The following is a 20,339-nucleotide window of genomic DNA, read 5'->3' on the forward strand; positions in this document are numbered from 1 at the left end:
GCGTTTGAAATTGTAAACCGGCTCCCCCCTCTCCTCGCACCTTCCTCTGATCTGAGCTGACGGCGGGGAGGGAGCTGCTGGCGCGGCTCCCGCGCCCCGCCGCGCGCAGCCGGTCACCCACGGGCGCGCACACGCGCGGGCGGGGGGGCGCGGTGGGCAGCTCCTGCGCGGAGCGGAGCGGAGCGGAGCGGGCGGCGGGGGGCGGGCAGCGGGCAGGCGGGAGCGGGGCCCCGGCGGGAGCTGCCGGAGCATTACGTGGACAGGTGCAAGGAGAGGCAGGAGGGAAGAAGGAGAAAGGGCGTTACCTGAGGGTTAGACCTGCCCAGACACACATGAAAGAAAAAAACCCAAAGATCTGACAGTTTTGCTCCCTGTTTCTGAAACGCTAATAAAACGTACATGCATTACCCTTTCCTTTTATCGCTTCAGCTACAAGGAGGGGAATTTCTAAAGAAATTGGCATAGTCAGGGAGGTGTTTTCCCCTCTGCAACTTCTCCCTCACATTTAATTCATCATTTAATGTGACACGAAACTGATCTATAGCGTTTGGGTATCGACACAGCATCTTAAAAACTTAAATGGGCCGGCCCGCGGTTTGGGATAAATACTTTCAAAGCCTGCAGAGAAGAAGAAAGAAAGACTGGGAGACGGCTCATCTAATCCATCTTCTTTGGGGTTTTGCATTGGGCCCGTAACCGAAGTCTGTGAGCATCACCGATTGGCAATACTATCCTCTACTGAAAGATCTCTGTTGTCTTTCTACAGGGTTCTGAATAAGTTTAGGACTCTGCTGTCCTGTTCCAGATGAGCACATGCGGTTTTTTTCATCCCCAAAGTAGAATGGCTCACGCACGCAAAGGTATTGGTGGAACACGTGTTCATTATTAGCAATGGTAAAACAACGGTATATGAAAACTAAGAGCTTGGCTTTTGCCGCCTTTGTTGCTTTTTTCTGTAACGCCTCAGGAATTTTACGGCTCCAACTACATGACCCATCTTAGCGTTCAAGATGCGCAAAGCAGTTCCTTGCCAATGTTAAAACATGGCATTAGAGTCTAAAACGCAAAGATCTTTCATAGTTAATTCTTTCAAAAGTTCGAGAGAATCGTTTGGCAGTTTAAGGTTTCATTTAAACAAAAAAGTTGCAGAGAATCATGAAAGATTAGTTCTCCCATCTTGCTCCATGGTCTTTTCAGTCACAGTCTAAATCTGAGAGATCAAATGGATTTGACTGCTTAGCTTTATTTGCTATGGAGAGTATAGGGCTAATTAATTGGCAGGTGCTTTAAAGCAGGTAATGTTACACCTTTTCATCACTGCAGTCCTAAGTACTGCCCCTGTGTGCACCTGAATTATAAAAAGCCTGCTTTAAAGCAAGTGATTTACTGTGGAGGGATTTAAAACTGAAAAAAGTAACGCTAAATACAATGATCAGATAAATCACCTCAGAAGAGAGCACAGGCGGACCTGCTCTGAAGGCAGTTACAGATAGATGTTGTATTATTTTACCTTTCAGATAACAGGAGCCTGTCATGTGGTGGGACCCAAAAATCCACCATAATCGAGATTTCAAAGCACATCTGTGTAAACATTATCACATCAGTGTAAAACATCAACCAATGAGCTTTCTCTTTGAACCAAATCTACTTAATTGCAGTGCTAAATCAAAGAAATAGATCAAAGTTGAATAATCTATATGGCACCTATTTCTCAAGTAGCCTGTACACCGATTACTCAAATATACCTAAAACGTTTGAAACACGCATCAAGTATTTTTATTGACATGACTGGCAGGTCAAGATCAAACTGTTCGTCACAGCTGTTGAGTTGCAGGACATGCACCAGGATGGTACCGCTAAATGGAGGAGGTCTGTTCTTCCAAGCCCAAAGATGCTCCAGTAAAGGTAATGTTGCCGGGTCCAAGCCGTACTCCCCGAGTCCTGCAAACAGTAGAGGGCTCTTCTGGTTAGATGGCACCGCTGGCCCCAGTAGAGAAGGGTTTTTTTTTAAAAAAGAAAAATCCTCAGCTGTCACACGCTGGAAGACCCTTCTGGTTAAATCTCTGCTGTTATATAATGGAAACATTTAAAGTAGAGTGGAATATATAACGTCGATCTTTTCCGAGTGGAGTCTTTAATGTCTGGGCACTAAACCGGTTATGCTGTTTTATAAAGTACCAGAAAAGAAACAAAAAGATAAGAATTTTTTTGGTGTTTGCACTAGTCATGTGACAGGAAAAGATAACACTAAAGATTTTTTTTTTTTTTGCACCTTCTGAGACTATACCATGGGAAGTTAAATAATTTTGAAGTGTGTTTTTACAAGAGTACATAATTCAACGTAAAGTATACAGTACAATCTAATCAACTCTACATATACTTCCTAGAGACCGCACTTTCAGTGTCATTGAACAAATACATATGTGGTCAAGTTTTTATTTCCATAGCAAGTAGTTAGGGCTTCTATAGGCAATATAATTACTGTGTATTTCCTAAGAATAGCATATTGTCATAGGCAAAACCTGGTGGCTACCAAGGGAGTGGAGAAAGCAGTGGACTGAAGTATGTATATGTATAGAGATATCTATATATCTATCAGGTTGATTAAAAAAAAAGCTGTTAGCTGTAAAACCTTTTGTCCTGCAATTTATTGCACCTTTATTAATTTTAGAACTCCCTTACAACAGTGCTGTGCCAGCCATAAAATTTTAATGATATAATAAAATATTGGCTAGGAGAATGAAGAGGGGGTTCACGAATACATGAGAAAGCAAACACGGGGTGGAACAAAACCAACCGAGTAGAACTTAAAGGACTATGTCTAGCTGGAGATACCTGTGTATCATGGTCAGTTCCAGATTCTTCCTAGATATGGAGAAGAAAACATGGTTGGCTGCTTTCAACAAGATGAGCAGAACATGCAGAAGTTACAGTGAGAGCCTTACAGAGCACTGCAAGTCTGAGTAAAATAAGGTGTATTCTTGCGCATGATTTACTAGGAAGAAAAAAACAGAATCATTTTCAAGGCTCCATGTACAAATCAGGTCATAATCTGATGATCTAAAGCCTTTTAAATACGCTACATGCAGACTTTAGAAGCATTCATTTTTCTTCTGAACTGATACAGTTACAGGTAAGTATGCACGTATACATACATCTATATATAAATATATCTACCTATTTACAAAAACTCAGACAACGGAAAAGTAGTGCTGAAAAAAATTATTTTCCTATGGAAAAGAAGTTCTACATTTCTTGCACCTTCATTTTTTGTTTTGTTTCTTTAAATGAAGACAGAAATTCAGAGGGCTTTTTAAGATTCATTATTTTATTGTCCATGTTTTTGTGGATACACATGAATAACTCCTGTATAAGCAGAATGGGACAGAAGCTAGGTAGTGAGCACACATTTACATCCAGTTGCATCCAGTGAGAATGGACTTTTTCCACATATATCAACATTCAAGGACCTCATTTGGTGGCTTTTATATTAGTTTTGTGACTGGATTATTGGATAAAAACCACCTTGATTTATTTAAATTACATGGTTTCTGAATCTGTGCACATCAGACATGCAGACAGCTTACGGTTTTTGACTTGCTGCACAAATAAATTGCACTCTTATTCCTTAGCAAACACCTCACCAGGGAAGCTCTGACTAACATACCTAGGTGTAAGTAGGTACAGATGTGTATTGGATTTTTTTAAGTGAAAAAAAGGTAATTGTATTGGTGAATGATGTCTTCTAATGAGGCAGCTAGAACCAAAAAGATCCAAGAGCCACATTCTACAGAATTTTCCAGACTGGATGCTTAATCATGTAACTGCAGGAGAAGTAACTTGAGTTTCAGTCATGCTAAGGATCTGAAACTATTATTGTCTTGACACCTAAATATTGACCTTTATATTGGCCTTTTATCATTTAATACAGAGATGTAGCTCAGATTTGGAGACAAGACTTTTGCTTGGGAATCATACATATAACATACTTATAAATAAAGCAGTAGACATAAAAAAATTAACAAAAAAAAAGTTAGTTTTTAATAGATGGGAATAATGAAGTCAAGGGAATTACTTGAGGGATGAATTGGTTTACAGCATTCTTAAATATTGAAAGAAATGCAGTAACTCTATCATTCACCCCAGAGACCTGCCTTTCCAGACAGCTCTGAGGTAATTCAACCTTGGCCATGCTTACAGTTGTATGATCTGTCAGATTGTCGGTTGACAAACATGGCCACAGTTCTCCCTTGACACAGTATCATAACCACCAAAATGTTTCTTAGGAATTGAAAATGCATAAGTGTCTTAAACCTATTAAAATGAGTTACAGTTTGTTTATTTTCCGAAGTCTTGTTCATAATAATATACAAAGCCATCAAAGATTTAGGAAAAAAAACAAGAAGTAAAACTGGCTGAAACTTTGGAAGAACATATTTATATAAAGAAGACAAAGACTGAGGCTGCACCTGACCATTGCAAAAAATGCCATAAGGTGTGCTGTAACTTGAAATGTTTGTGTGCCATTTATGAAGTTTCAAGGTAACGTAGGTGGTGACACAGGTTGTACCGTGGAGAATGCCCTAACGTGAAATGACACGGCCTATCACCCATCAGCACCAGGTAGGGACAAAAGAACATGCCCATCTTTAACAACTGGTCTTTAACTAGTGCTTGGTTATGCTAAGGAGACTGTCTGCAGCCAAGAATATTTATCAGAGGAGTGGCTGCTGACATGGCAAGTGTCTGTGGTTTCCTGATGAGAGGTCTCATAACACAAGAGTATAAAAGGGTAGGAGATAACTGTAGCCTGGGGTCACTTTGAAATGAACAGAAAATACACTTGAAAATAGGGGCCAGAGAATCCCTCTTTTCTGAGAGCCTGAGTTGCATAGAGAGGTGAAAAAAGGGAGAGGTTGGATGGAGCCGGGGAAGGCAGAAGTTTCAAGCCTGCTGGTACTTAGGGAATTAAGTATTTAAATTGGATCCCAACGCAACAATCCAGTAAGCAACCAAACAGAAGGAACGTTATCTCGATCAGTCTAGGAATGGTAAAGGACAGCATTACTCCCTGTTGGTAAGTTGTTTAGTTTCACTTCACATTTCATTTCTAAAAACTCTTCCTTGTGGGACTAAGTGCCACCTATGGACAGTTGACAGCACAGTTCAAAAAATTATGGCAGAGTCCGCCAGACTTTTTGTCAGCTTTCAATAAACTTTAAAGTCAAAGATTTAATATGCCAAATGTTAGCATCACAGGCAACGCTTTTTAATTTCAGTTTATCTGAAACGATCCTCGTGCCTTTAGTTTCTGCTGTATTATCAGGTACGCACCAAGAGTTTTCAAGGCTTTGGAAACAGGCTGGGACATTACTAGGTTTTACACAAGTGATGGAGCTGCCGCAATCTTCATTCTAACAGTATAACTAGGATCACTGGATGCTTTTAACAAAGCCTTGGAAGTAAAACAGCGAACAACCTTGCTGCTGCAGCCGCCTCCAGCCTTCAGGGTTACGAGGCAAGCGAGGTACGGTTGGAAGCTCTTCCTTTTCCGAAACTAGCGCTTCCAGCTTTCTGCAAAGATACGTTGCTGGGTCACGCGGGCACCGCTCCTTGGGAGCAAGGCTACAAAAAAGACAGGGTTCGGCTCCCAGCGCGCATGGTCCGCCCGCCAAGCGGCAGCGAGGCCCACAGGCGACCCCCGTCCCGTCACGGCAGTTTCCACGCGCGGCCCTTCCCAGGCAGGCACTTCGGCTTAAACCGCCCGGACTGAGGCCCGTGCCCGCTCTCCGCATTTGGCCTAACCACCTCGCACCCCCACTAACGTGGCTGCAGCCCGCCGCCGCCACAGAACCTGCGGCTGCCTGCTGCTGCCTGTCCCCAGAGCCGGGCGCGCCCCTCGGCCACCCCCGCGGGGCCGCCGCCCGCCGCAACCGCGGCGGGAGCGGGTGCCTGCAGCCTCGCCGGTGGGCTGCGAGGGCAGGCGGGCGGGCGGGCCGCCGGGCGGGCGGCGGAGGCCGGGCGGCGGAGCCCCGGCGGCGGGCGGGCAGGCCGGGCGGCGGCGGCGGCGCGGCGGGGCAGGTGGCGCGGGGCGGGGACTGGAGGGGCCTCTGGCTTCCCCACCCCTTCCCCGCTTCTCGCGAGGCTTCTGCCGGCAGCCCCGGGGGCTCGGTCCGCCGGTCGCTGGGGCGGAGCGGCGGCCATGGCCGCCCTGCGCACCTTCCTGCGGTGGCGCCGCCGCTTGGGCCCCGCGCCCGGCGCGCAGCCGGCGCGGCGGCTGTGGGCCGGCGGCGGGGCCGGGGCGGCGGGGCTGAGGCGGTGGCGGCGGGAGCTGGGCTGGGCGGCGGCGGGGGGGGCTCTGGCCGGGTACGTGGGGCACCGGCTGTCCGAGCGGCGGCGGGAGCCCTCCCGGGAGCCGGCGGCCGCCGAGCCGGGCGGGGCCCGGGCGCTGCTCCCCATCCCCGTGGCGGCCGCTGCCAAGGAGACGGTAGGTGTGTGCGCGCCGCGCCCCTCCCGCCTCACGGCCCGCCGGCCTCTCGCCTCCCTGCCGCGCTCGGCGGGGCGGCTCGGCGTGCCGGGGGCCCCGCCGGGCGCGGTCAGCCGCCTGGGGAACCGGCCGGGGCCGGCGGGGATGGAGGAACGTCGCTCCCCGCCCTTTCGCTGTGGAAACGTCTCTGCCGGGAGGCGGCTGGGGGCGGCGGAGCGGCTCCCCGGGCTGTGGCGCAGAGGTGACCCTGCGTGGAGCCGGCCCCTGGGCTGGGAGGCGAGGCCGCCTGCGCGGGCAGGTTTCCCCCGGGAGAGGAGGGCAGAGGCAGGAGCTTGTCCCCCGTCCTCCATCGGGCGAGCAGAGCTGTCACTGGAGCGTCGTGGTAGGCAGCGGGCCTTGGCACGCCTTCGCTGCGCCTCAGAATGTAAACCGCGTGCGTCTCGCTCCGCTTTTCCTCTCTGGAGCTGTCCTAATCAAACCTTTATTTGACAGAAAATGCTGTTTTGCTAATGGAACCGCTGATGATGATAGTGCAAAACCTGTGCTCATCTTCTTTGCGTTTAGGACAGTTAGCTTTTTGATATAGTATTTTCTGTAGAGTGCAGAGCTTCATAAGAAGTGATAGCGTGGCGCTTAGTGCAAGTGAGTAACGCTTCAGTTGGACTAATTCAGAGAAAACATTGGTCGACTAACCACAGGTAACAAAAAACAGTTGACGTGGACCTGGAAAATGAAGGTTCCTGCGACAGGGAGGAACTCCTGTACCGTGCCGTACGTAACGTATGGTAACGATAGGGTATTTTTCCTAAAAAAATTAGGTATTTTTTAAAAAGTCAAGAGCAGTGATTAAGTGATTTGTCAGTATGGTATCTGCTAAGACTGGAAGTCAGTGGTGCAAACAGCCTGCTTTCTGTAGATCAAGTTTATCTTATAATATGTTTGGGAAGAGGATCTACGTTTTTGCAGTGGAGACCTTGGGCTTAAGTATGAATGTTGTTAGCCCCTTTGCCCCTTTGTTAGCCAAAAGGCAGATTCTGTTGGCAGCATCCTTTATGAAGCGAAGTTGAGCCAGATATTTTTGATAATTCATGTACTTGTTGTCTTGAGTGTGTTACTATGGCACAGAGGACCAAAGACAAACTCTTTCAGCCTTTCATCCAGTTTTGATTTGACAGAACTTTACATTGTTTTACTTAGCCAGTCTTAATTCTCAGTCTTCTTTTCAAGGGAAGTATGTCTGCTGGACCCTTGAAAAGTCAATAAATTTAGTGTGATGTGTAATGATGAATTTTCACACGTGTCACTATAAAAGCATTGAGGTTGCAAAGTCAGAATTAAGGTTATATTTGAATCAAAGTAAAATAAAAAAAAGTATAAAATGTATCTTCTATGTATACACAGGCTATTTTTTGAAGACAAACACCATGCTCCTATGTGGAAAAGGGCTCTAAATTAATTCGCTTTTCCATTTGCATAGCAGAAAATTCAAAAGATTAACTTGAAATATGTCTACTTAGTATGTGTGGCCAGACTAAATGCACAGACTGACATCTCAGGATACTAGATTTATGTTGCAATTTTATATTTTTGAACAAGTGGTCTCACTGATTTCAAACTGCAGATCTGAGCGCTCAGCATTGCTGAAAAAATATCCTTTCAATTGAGGCCCCCCAAAAATGAGAATCAAATAGCTGTGGAATTTTTAGTCTGTACTAGTGGGTTCCTGTGCTTTTTCTATTATTGACTGTCATGCTGCAGAAGGGCTTGTGGGAATGACCGTAGTTTGATACGGGATCTAGCTGGTAAACTACCAAGAGTAGTTTGACCATGAGCTCCATCTGCGATCTGTACTCCGTTTGTGATTGCCCTCTAGACCTGTGATGAGCGCCAACTCTTTCATTACAGGTTTCTAAAACACCTCCAGAGGTGTCTTCTGGGGAAAAAAAGGATGCAAATACTGTGTTGAAATTGCATTGAATGGTATTCATGGTATTCTGCAATTGTATTGTATTGTAATGTCCTTTATTAGAAGGCTGAATTAATGTCGTCCAAGTGACAATAACTTTTGTACTTCCTAATTTTCAGTGTTGAGCTTACAACCTTAGTAGTGTTTAACAGTTTAAAAACCATAATAACGTTTGAAGTAGAAAATTCTGCCATATAAGTGTCAGTGTTATTAGGACCAAGGTTGGAGCTCTTGAATCTCCTCCTGCAGAGTGTGTTTAGAGTAATGGCTGGAGAATGATAACCTGCAGTTTCTGTATAGATGAGTTTGATGGAAGTGAGAGGCACATTTTCCTAGGAGGTTTTTATGTTTCTGTCATGTATTTGACCAACAAAGAATGACAAGGCTCAAGTATCTTGGGATCCTCTCCAGCTGCTTTTGGAAGGTCAAGGAGGAGTCAAAAGGTGTTTCTCCTTTATTGCTGATGCACAAAGTCCAACACCGTTTTCTAGGGCCTTCTCGGTTTGTCCTTCCACCACTTTCCTATTTCCCTAGTTCCCCATTTCATTTCCAGTCTCAGTCTGCTTTTCATTCCACCAAAGCAAATCATCCAACATCATCTTTTTTCTCCTTCCATCCAATCCAAATTTTTCTAATATTTCCATTTGCATGCTTCTTCCTTAATCTTCCATCCAGCAGGATGCTTTTCCCAGATGCTCTTTGCTTGGATCATTGGAAGCAAGAAGCAGGTGGTGTCTCTGCTCTCAATGTCTTGCTCTAGCAATCTACAGCAGCTGGTAGAAGCAGTTACACTGAATGTTTCTTGCATCACCTCTGGGGCTCTGACCTGGAATGACCACATAGCAGGTTGAAATTTTGGTGGACTTAGCTAACAAAATGAGTATTTTGGGGTGAGAGTTTGCATAGGCTCATAACTTACTTACTTCTTAACAGAACAACCACTAAAGAAAACCAGTCCTGACACTAAAGTGACCAGCCCTTGCAAAACCTGAAATACTTTCCTTTAAAATGTGGAATTGCTAGATATTCTTAAAAAATCTAAAAATGTTCTAACATAGGCAAAACAAAATCTATCTCTTCCCATAGGTTTTTTTTTTTTTTCATTCAAAAAATTCCATTCTGAAACATTATTTGATGATGGATAATTTCATTTTTAATGGTTAATGCATAGTAAGTTCATAACTGAAAACAGTATCACAATTATTCAGATATTCAAGGTGTTCAGGAGTATTCAAAATAGCTATGGCTATCTCATCCATATTGTTGGGGTTTAACCCTGGCCAGCAGCCACCACCCATCCCCACCCAGCCACTTGCTCACTCCCCCCCACAGTGGGATGGGGGAGAGAATTGGAAGGGTGCAAGTGAGAAAACTCATGGGTTGAGATAAAGACAGTTTAACAGGTGAAGCAAAAGCCGCATGAGCAAGCGAAGCAAACCAAGGAATTCATTCGCTACTTCCCATCGGCAGGCAGGTGTTCGGCCATCTCCAGGAAAGCAGGGCTCCATCACATGTAACGGTTACTTGGGAAGACAAAACACCTTAACTCTGAATGTCTCCCCTAGCTTCCTCCTTTTTTCCCCAAAGCTTTTATTGCTGAGCATGATATCAGATGTTATGTGATATCCCTTTGGTCAGCTGGAGTCAGCTGTCCCAGCTGTGTCCCCTCCCAATTTCTTGTACACCCCAGCCTACTCACTGGTGGGACAATGTGAGAAGCAGAACAAGCCTTGTCACTGTGCTAGCACTGCTTAGCAATAGCTGAAACATCCCTGTGTTATCAACACTGTTTTGGTCACAAATCCAAAACATAGCACCGTACCATCTACTGTGAAGAAAGTTAACTATCCCAGCCAAAACCAGTACAGATATCTAGTCTTGAATTCCCACGTGGCTTTCTTATTTCTTGAGGTGAGTTTTTGTAAAAGTGTAGTAAGTGGAATGGCCTTCTTGTTTCATCTAGGCAGCTCCATCAGACAGCAGAATAGGTTTCTGGTCCCCCTAAATACTAAAAAAGGGGGTTAACCTAGTTTACGTCTCGACTTTCAAAGAACAGCTTTCTTCTTGCAGGTCACGTGCTTCCAGATAATGTTCATATGGCCTGTTTGTATGGCCTATGAAAGTATCTTGAGAGTTGTGCTTGGCCCAGTTAGTATCCCTACAGGTTACTTTTCTTCAGATTCTATCACTGAGTCCAAATAATGCTTGGCAGTAGTGATAGAATATCTAAGAATATAAGTTTATCATATATACTTTGATAATTAGTTGCTTTGTTCTACTGCTGTCATTTAGTATTTACTGATGCTCTAGTATTTATGGAACCAATAAATTTGAAATGGGCTTTTAGATTCCAGGACTAACGCTGATGATTACACAGATGTTGATGGGACACTTTCCTATTCTTGGCCAGTTCAGAAATGAGGTACATCATTTGAGAGTAACTGAAAAAAACTGTTTTAGTCTTCTAGAGAAACAGAGTGTCAGAATGGTCTGCAGATCTTTCTCCCTGTTCTATGAAACTCTTACAGTATGAAACCTGATGAGCAACAGATTTGTGAATTTATGGACAGGTGACTAAGATACTGTTTGCTAGAAGTCAAGTAAGCTATGATAATGTGTCACCAGCATGGGGTCAGTGGTGTGGCAGACTTATTGAACAGACAAATCTCATGTGGTCAGTACAAAAAAAGTGCTTGACCAAGCATATCATTGGAGGTATTCTGGTAGAGAGTAAGTTTTGTTACAGAAGCAGCATGAAACTAAGCTCCCAACAGGATTCCCTTTTCCCAGATGCTTTCTGAGAATAATTTCACCCCTGAGGATCAGGGGTTTATATGTGATTAGCTGAAGCAAAATCTTAGACGCTATAATAAAGCAACAGTGTTAATTCCAGGGTTGTTGCCACATAACATTTTGGAACCAAAGTAAAATTCTGCACTCAGAGCTGCTGGTTTTGCATGTGAAGATTTTGGTGAAGGCTGGGAGAGCTCTACTAACAGACAGCTCCTTTAAAGTCTAGCTCCTTTAAAGTCTGCTTACACAGAACAGGAAACTCTTTGAAAGAACTGTTATTTTGATACATATTCTCTATACTGACAACTGAGAAGAGTAGTGACCCAAGAGGAGCCCTGATCCCATATACTGCTTATGAAGTATCTGCCTTGTCGGAACAGCTGTGTATCATGTTTTTTCGGAGAAATAACAGTTTTAGAAAAAATAATCCAGTGTTGGATTTTTTTAGAGGAATTAATATTTGTCTTCTAGATCCTTGCTTCCATGCTCCTTACTTCCAAAATTCCAGTGTCATATGTAAAGCTTATTAAAATGGTCTTGGAAATACCAATGATGCCTCCTTGTACTCCAAAGAGGTCTTTTCTGTAATTATGTTGTCATTGTGTAAAGGTAGGAAACTCCAGGTCTCTATTTATTTTTATAAAATATTCTCTGAGAATCACTTCCTTCAGAGGTGAGTTAGGAATTAAAAGGGGGCAGAGAAAGACAGACATAGAATGTGTACTTTATCACATTTCTTGAAGGCACACTCATTTCCAGGAGAAGGAAGCTGCATACTTCGGATGTTTCCAGAGGTTTTTTTCCTAATACCTCAGCAGTACTGTCAAACTCTCTCTTTGTGAAAATACTCAAAAGGTCAAGTTTATTTGTAGCAGCACATTTCTAAGTGGATTACATCATGCATTTCCATCTCTGTGAAATGAAGAACAAGACTTTAACTCCAAAAGTAACACAAACTCCCCTAGGGAGGAGACTCTCCTGCCTGCTCAAAGAGGATGCCATTCCAAGAGATGGATAAAGCATCGTTTTTACAAGAACCACTTGCAGCTAACCTGTTTTCATAAGCATTGTGCATTTCATGTCATATGTCAATTGCCAAATGTAGGAAGATGGTTTGCACTTTGGCTGATGACTTCTGAAACTCCTCAACTGTCATCATCCTGAGAAGGATACTGCTTGCCAGCCAGCTGTAGTGAGAGCCATGCTGAAGGAAAAGGAAGGTTTACCTCTCAGCATTAATTCTGTGTTCCTCAGGATGTTAAGAAAGGATGATACATGTTTGGGACAGACAGATCCAGCTACTAGTGTGCTTTAGTCTTGCATACAGTGAAGCATATGGACATGTCTGGAAAGATATACACACTGACTAAAGCTTCTTGAAGAACTGCTAGAGGTTAACTAACTTCCCTGTGAAACTAATTTAACAAGGACTGTTGGAGAATATTTTAGTGTAATACTTATTTTGGAGGATTTGTGGAATAGCTGTGCTCACAGATAAATATTGTTACCCCAAGGATTTCCTGTAACAGAATTGTATTTGAACAGGGCCCTTTTTACAGTGTTTTAAACACATTCCAGCTTCCTATGCTTGTAAATATTTTAATATAATAATGTCCTTATCTCAATGAAGCGGGATCAACTAACAGAATTGTTGGCTGTACTACATCTAAGTAGTCTGCTAGAAATATAACTTCAGTAAGCATCAAAACAATTTTGTCTACTTTGGGATTTTCCCACACTGGGAACTTGACGTTTAACCTTTTGGCCACCCAGCATGAAAACAAAGTTGTGCTACTTTTATCTACATGGGAGCATATTAAATAAGCCTGAAGTCAAATATAAACGAAGGAAGTAAGGAACATCATTGCTTTGAAAACCTTTTTATTTTAATAATTTGCACATATTCTCATTGATGGAAGACAGATTACTTTGCAAGCAAAAATTCAAAGAAACTCACTCACTTGAAATAAATTAGTTAAAGATTAAACTACTATAACAACATATTTTTGACTGCAAGCAAAAGGTACTTTTAGTAGTAAATGTTGGCTTCTTTAGCTAAAATAGTCTCACCTTTATCTCAGTTGGAAAAGCAAGAGAACACTGATTTGACTTGGAAGACAGCAAAGTTGTGGGTTTTTGTGTGATACTGTTGGAGCTTTTTGCCCCATATGCATGCACACACAGCATGTATATTTTTACCTATTTGTTTTGTAAAATATTTTGCATTATTTGTAGATATTCTCGGAATCTGGGAGTTGGAGTATTGTTCTGGGTTTTGATAGTGGATTCTTGCAGATTACTTTTGCAGAGCTTTATGAGCTTGTAGGCATCAGTTTTTCTAATTTGCAAGTGAAAAACCCTGTATGTAGCATTTAAGCTTGTCTCTATGGGAAAACCAGATCTTTTGCCACAGAATAAAATTTCTGAATTATTGGCAATGTAATATGAGACTAACACTTGGCAGAGAACATTTCTTTTGTGTTTTTTAACAGAAAGGGTAATGATGTCATGTTTTATCTTCTGCATTTTACTTCTACTGAACCTGAGCCATATTGATATTTTCAGATAGTTTGGGGTCATTTACTGCAAAATTTTAGTTATTTTAATGTCACTCTGTAAGCTCATATCCTGTGTTAGGCCTTCTTACAGAACTGTAGAGTTATTGCATGGATTTCACTGGAAGGCCATACAGGTTAATTCATGTTACACCGAATTCAGACAGACAATATCTCTGAGGGAAGAGAGCCAGTAAGACAAACATGGGACCAGAAATGGAGATTAGCCCATGCTTCAAGGAAGTGCAAGTAATACGTGGAAAACTTTGGTGGAGAGCACCAGACTTTCAGGGCATTTTGATTTGTCTCCATCCATAGACACAGTACATGAAAGATGAACCCAAAATAGGAGTGGGTTTTGGACACTAATTTTACTTGATAGAAAGTCTAGATTTTCTTCATTCAAGTTTTTGCTGTGAATAGAGGGAGAAAATACAGAGGGGTATCACTCTAAAAGAGATTCTGCAAGGAATGCTTTCAAAGTTGATTGACTTAAAAATGTTGAGTGTCCATAACAAAGACCTTCATCTAAAGGACTACTACTCTGAGACACGTGGTGGTGTTATTGTAGCTTTAGGTGGCCCTCTCTAAATACAGTATTTCCAGAAAATAGTTTTTAGGAATTAAGTCCTTGAAATATGTTAGTGAGAGAGCATTATCCTCAAATATTCATTTGCATAATAAATCTGAAACTTTTTCTGGCTGTTTCCAGATATTTTAAGCTGTTAGTAGTACATTTGTAGCATAGATTTACAATGGAAGTGCACTTAATTGAAGAGTGATACTCTCCGTTCAGAGTGGTACCCTGCCAAATTACTATTTGGTCATCCATTTATTTTTTACTTACCTTGTTTTGATAAGCTGATGTTAAAAGGGACTTTCTTATGGGAAATGTTTCCCTGTTTCCTTTGACTGGTGGTGGTTTGCATATAAGTGCTGAATCCATTTAATCCATTTTAGAAAGTGCTTTGAAATGTCTCCTCTGTCTGAGAATTAGGTATGTGTATATACATTTCTGTGTCAGGGAACAGCAAGAAAATAGGCCAAGATAATTTTTTCTCTTCAGCTGATATAAACTGAGCTTGGAAGAGCCACACAGTCTCTGTTCTTAGTTTTGCAGAAGGCAGATGGAAGCCAGACCTTGCATAGCAGTGCCCCCAAAAGGTGCTGTGTTCCCTCTGCAGTCCTTCTGCAAGGGTATGGCACAGGAGGACGGGGTGGGAGGTGAAATATGGAGCAACAAGGTACCAGAGTTTGCGGGAGGAAGGGCGGAAGGATGATAACCATGAGCTGGTTGATTACAACTATTAACACTTAGATTTTTTTGAGACTAGAGAAAAGATAATATATTGTTAGTGAGTGCTGATCAGCTTCAGTCTTGCCTCTTTTTATTTACTTCATGAGTTGTGAAGTTGGAAGGATGGAAATTCTGGCTACCAGCTAGATTCTTGGTTTTAGCTCTGGGGCTTTTTATTCCCCTAAAAGTTCTAATAACAAAGTAGGTCAGTGTACAAGTGCAGGTAAACCAGAACTAAACTGCTATGCCTAAAATTAAGATAATACTGCTATTGGGAGATTCGTGACATTCTGCTTGAAGGAAATGGATGTGTCCAGTTTTTAAAAGGCAGAGAACCATAACATGATACAAGATCATAGTAATTAGTAGGCAGGATTGCCAAGAGGATTAGTAAACAGAAGCATAAAAAAATCTCCCCTCTTTTGTTTGTCAAAGAGATGTACTTTCATGAAAGTTTTTGAAGATTGTTGGTAATTACAGAGAGATTTAGTCTGGATAAGCTCTTGAAACTTCAAATAGAAATTGGAATCTTACTGAATCCTGTTCACTCCTTTACCAACAGTACCTTCCCTGAGGTATTCAACATCTACTTTCTGTGTCTTGTTCACGTGTCCATTGGGTTTGATACTAATGCTGCTACAATAAGATTGCCTAACCTGGGCATAAATATGAAATAAATCAACTGGGAGCAATTGGTGTCACTAAGATTCTCATACTTATCTCACTGGATTATGATCTGCTAATGTTGGGGAAAACAGGAGACATTTCATCTTTATGTGTTGAGGCTGCTTAAATGAATGCCTGAAGATGTGCAAATTGAGGTCATACTTTAGAATGGCTTGGCTTTTAATTAGCATATTGATAAGTTCCTAATAATTACAGCTTTTATGCAAGAGACTTAAAGCTGCTGAATGTTTCATAAATTGATAAGCAGTAATAGAAGGAAAGCTCTGAACGAGAAATTTGGACAAAAAATAATAGTATTCCCAAAGATGTTTTTATTTGTCAGTTTGCTAAGGTGTGTGCTTGGAGTATTCTGCCACCAAACCTTGCTTTTATTTAGACATTTAGTGTAAGGACCGGTGATCTAATACATGTTAAGCCATGTGTACATTTGTTTGAATTCATGTTGGATCAATAGTGGAAACAACTTGTTTTGATTCTTTCAGATAAAACCACAAGGTTCAAAATAAAGTGGTATTTTTATTCCTCGGAATAAAATTATACTTAAACTTGCAGTTTTCCCCTCACTTTAACTTGAAGTAGCTGGACCATGCTGCGGGAACAGGTGATGCTTTCTTTTCTATAAGCTGCAAGTTCCTGTGGCCTAGGTTTTGAAACAAATAACTGTTCTTGTGGGGTAGATCCAGTCATTTATGTGGCTAAAAACCGCCACCACCAAAACAGAAGTTCTCAGTCAGACCAGTTCCCTTATCCAGTTTGATGCTTGGAAAAATAAGCACCCAGTGCCAGAGCAAGGGCATGCAGGTATTGAGCCTTTAGGGAGGTACTGCTCTTTTTGGTGGCAGGCTGTATTCGTACCAGATTACAATGACTTTGAGCCAGAACGTGAAATAATGGCATTGCTATATAGTCAGATGGAGACTGTAGAGTGGCTAAAATGAGGCAGAAATTAAAGTTTTGCAGACCTGAGTACTGACTTAAGTTTAAGCGTGTCTTGAAAATTCCATGTTTGCAGTATGTTATTTTATACTTATGTTAGCACTGAGTGCTTAAGATAATGGTGAAATATGTCTGAGAATTTACCAAATGTGTTTCTAAGTGTCTCAAGCAAAATATTAAGCAGGAGTACCTGAGATAGTAGAATTTCCTGAGAAAGCAAAGAATCTCAATCTTGAGTGATACATTATCTACAGATTCTCCTGATTATGTATGATTGATTATGACTGATTACAATCGATTATACATACTGCATGTGTAATATGGCCTTGAAGCAGTTTCTTTTCTGAAAAGTGACTTTGCAGAAATACTGCTTTATTACTTATGCTTACAATCTGCAGGTATTCAAAAGCATGTTTGTAATAGTGATAAAATAACATATATAAAAAATAACATAGATTATTAAACTTCAAATACAGGGGTAATCAGTTATGTTGCTACAAGCTTTACCAAAACAATTGAGTCATGTAAATCCCACATGAAGGCATAGTTTGAATGCCACTGGACTGCTGAAGGATCAGTAAGACTGTAATATTCAAACAGTGAAATAGGACAGAAATATTTTGACTTGCATGTGAGTATGTCAGAAGAGAATTAAGCTTTTTTCTGTCATTATAAGGGGAGTTTGTAGGTCTGGCTGTCAGATTTTTTTTCTCCCCATATTTAATTTGGTAATAATTTGAAAATTACAAAAACCCCAAAGACCAGGTTTAAAGCTGCTTCTTAGGCAGCAGTGCAGAATAATTGTATGTGGAGCAGTCTACTGAAAATTAAGTGATTGTATAAGCATTTCTATTACTCTTACTTTTTATGACAGTTTTTCCATTGAAATGAAACATTTTCACACACACACGATAGAAGCAATAATTTCAAAAAGACTAGAGACAGTCCAGAAAGAGAACTACACAGTCAATAGTCTTTTTTCCTTCTAGAAGGCTGGTTAAAATGTCTTTTTTTTCTTCTGTTTTTCTTTCTTTTTTTCTGAGCTTGGGTAGTGTCAGCAATTTCAATTCATATAGATTTATTGCTAAAATTGTAGAAGACTGAAAATTATAGCAGTGAAATCCTGATTGTAATTTCATCTTTTACCATACAAAAATATTTGGATGCATTTGACTTTACAAATTATCACGTGTACATTTAGAGTTTCTTTGTGGTGAATGGCAGTGGCAATTGTAAACTAAAACTTTTTTCATACATTAAAATTGTTTCCTTCTGTCTTTGAAGGTTACAGAAAACAGATCAGACCTTGAAGATTTACACCTTTATGCAACTCCTCGGGAGCAACGGTTTCGTAGGTTTGCCAGTTTAGAATTTGAAGGACAGCTATATATGACTCCATATGACTTCATTCAGGCTGTAACAAATGATGAACCTAAACGTAAGCAGGAGTTTTATATGGGTAAAATTGCGAGGGAAAATGCCGGTGGTGTATGTTATTTTTCCATTTGTCTTGATTACTACTTCTGTTTCTCATTGTGGTAAAAAGGTACTGCATCTTCCAGAACTTTATTTTTTAATGGTATCCAAGTGCATACAATCAGTATCCTGATTGTTATTGGATTGTAAACATCTGTATACTAGCCATTAGTTAAACGTTCTTGTCTTAGAGGTCACAGAGAGCTCAACAGGCATGAAAAACAAGAAGTTCATTTGTACCATTTGCATTAACACAGTTACAGTTTCTTTCTGAGCAGGCCAGTATTGCTATAAAACTCTTGCCTCCTCCTCTGTGTAGTTTCTGTGTAAATAGACAAGCAAGATATGAGTTCTCTAATTTAGGATAACATTGTTTTGCAATTTTTACCATCTTAAATTGTCATCTGCTATTGTGTTGGGTTTTTTTTTTCCCTACAGAGATTTTATAACTGTATCGCAGCTTTCTAAATAACATGCTTTGAGTAAGATTTTCAGTCCCCCAGGGGATCCACTTTCTACACTTAAAAGTTGCCGGAGTTAGCACTATGTGTTAATTAAATTAATGAAAAACAAACTATCAACTTCAGTTCACTTATTGTAAAATTTTTGCTTTAAGTATCAAAGAGTGACTAAATAGTAAGGTGATCCATTTCTGATCTAGTTTGATTTCCTGGCCCTCAGGCTTGCAGTGCATTGGTAGCAGCACTCAGCTTCTGGGGAAAGTGAATATCTTTGCTCAGGTGTGACATGTATAATAACTCACCTTAGGTCTTTCTTCCTAAAGTCTACACCACAAAGCTAGTATAGAGAACAGTCAAAAGCAGCTAAAACAGTCAGAGCAGAGCTTAAAGGTCTGTGCAGATGTTAGATTTTTTTCTCCTTTGTTCTCTTAACAGTAATGAAACAAGAGGAAAGAATTCAGCTATGGCATATCAGTGATCAAAACTTCTGTAACTTTTGAATAAAGATATAATCTCATTGTAAGAGTGAAGACAGAAGATAGAGCTTAGATGGGGAAAACTTGAAAAACTTTGAAACTCTTACCAGAAAGCAAATCGTCATTCTCCTTTTTGTGCTCTGCAGTTAAAAGAGAGGAAGCAGATTCCTTATCACAGAAGTTAATACAAATACACATCAGCACTTTATATCTACTTCCTCTGCCCAGCTCTCCAAGTCTTCCTTTTTTTGTTACTGTGGAATTGGGTTTCACCATGTATGGCCATGAAGCTTTTGTGCCATATACTGGACATCAGTTAAACATTTTGTTTTAACTCCATTTTGTGACAGGTTGACTGGTTTTACCACACTGTATGTATGGTTTACTATTAAGGTTTTTCCATGCTAATGGAATTTATGCTTTCTCCTCTCTCACAGCAAGTATTCAGATTTTAAAAACAAAACCAAACCAAAAACGTTAAGCTCACAAGGACATTCTGTTCATCTCATGCCAAAGGAGAAGAGATCTGGAGTTGAATAGTCAGGCACCCTTCTGAGTTCAGTGTAGCAAACCTTGTTTGCATCAAAATCCTTCCTGTGCATCCAGTTCATCTCTGAGACTGAAAGCAAAACTAATGTCGATGTCCTTTTTTTTATAGACTAGTATCAAAGTTTACATGACTGAGAATTATTTTAAGGGATAGTGTAAGAGGCTCTAACTAAGTAGAAGTGGATGACTTCGTTACAGTGGAGGTCATACTGTCCGGGACATTTGGACAGAAGGCTGACAAGTAGGAGGTAATAGATGAAGTAGATGACCTGCAGATTACCACTTCCAGCTCCTGATCTTTGACAGTGTTAATTTTAACCTTTGTACTGCAGCTTTGTCAAAGTACCACTTTGTCTGTTTGGGCAAGTCTTAATTTTCTGTCTTGCCCTATAGTAAGTTTAAGGAAGGTATTTTTCTGAATAAAATAATACATTCTAAACATTTTGTATTTTTTGATAATTTTTTTAATAAGTTGCAAGTTGTAAATAATTGGGTACATTTGGGCTGACATACTAGAGCATCTATATTTTGCAGAAAAAAAAAAGAACATACACCTGGGGTTTTTTATGGATAAAGACTAGAAAGGTCTTAAGTTTTGTCAAAAAGCAAAAATACCCTTTGAAGAGTAATAATAGTAGCTCTTCATGTCTGCTTTA

The 20,339-nt window shown here is 41.1% G+C and overlaps 1 protein-coding gene across 6 annotated transcripts in view; it reads left to right on the plus strand.

Annotated features, from left to right (window-relative positions):
• The first annotated feature begins 6,165 nt into the window (after positions 1-6,165).
• The window catches only part of MICU3 (mitochondrial calcium uptake family member 3), a 56,731-nt gene continuing 42,557 nt past the window's right edge, over positions 6,166-20,339 (plus strand). For all 6 annotated transcript variants that reach the window (XM_075026651.1, XM_075026644.1, XM_075026670.1 and 3 more), the window contains exons 1-2: positions 6,166-6,487; positions 18,006-18,159. In XM_075026651.1, the coding sequence (XP_074882752.1) occupies positions 6,203-6,487; positions 18,006-18,159 (439 nt within the window). In that variant the 5' untranslated portion in view covers positions 6,166-6,202. The remainder of the gene's footprint in view (positions 6,488-18,005; positions 18,160-20,339) is intronic.

This window comes from Buteo buteo, chromosome 1 (assembly GCF_964188355.1).
Source record: "Buteo buteo chromosome 1, bButBut1.hap1.1, whole genome shotgun sequence".
NCBI classification, from domain to species: domain Eukaryota; kingdom Metazoa; phylum Chordata; class Aves; order Accipitriformes; family Accipitridae; genus Buteo; species Buteo buteo.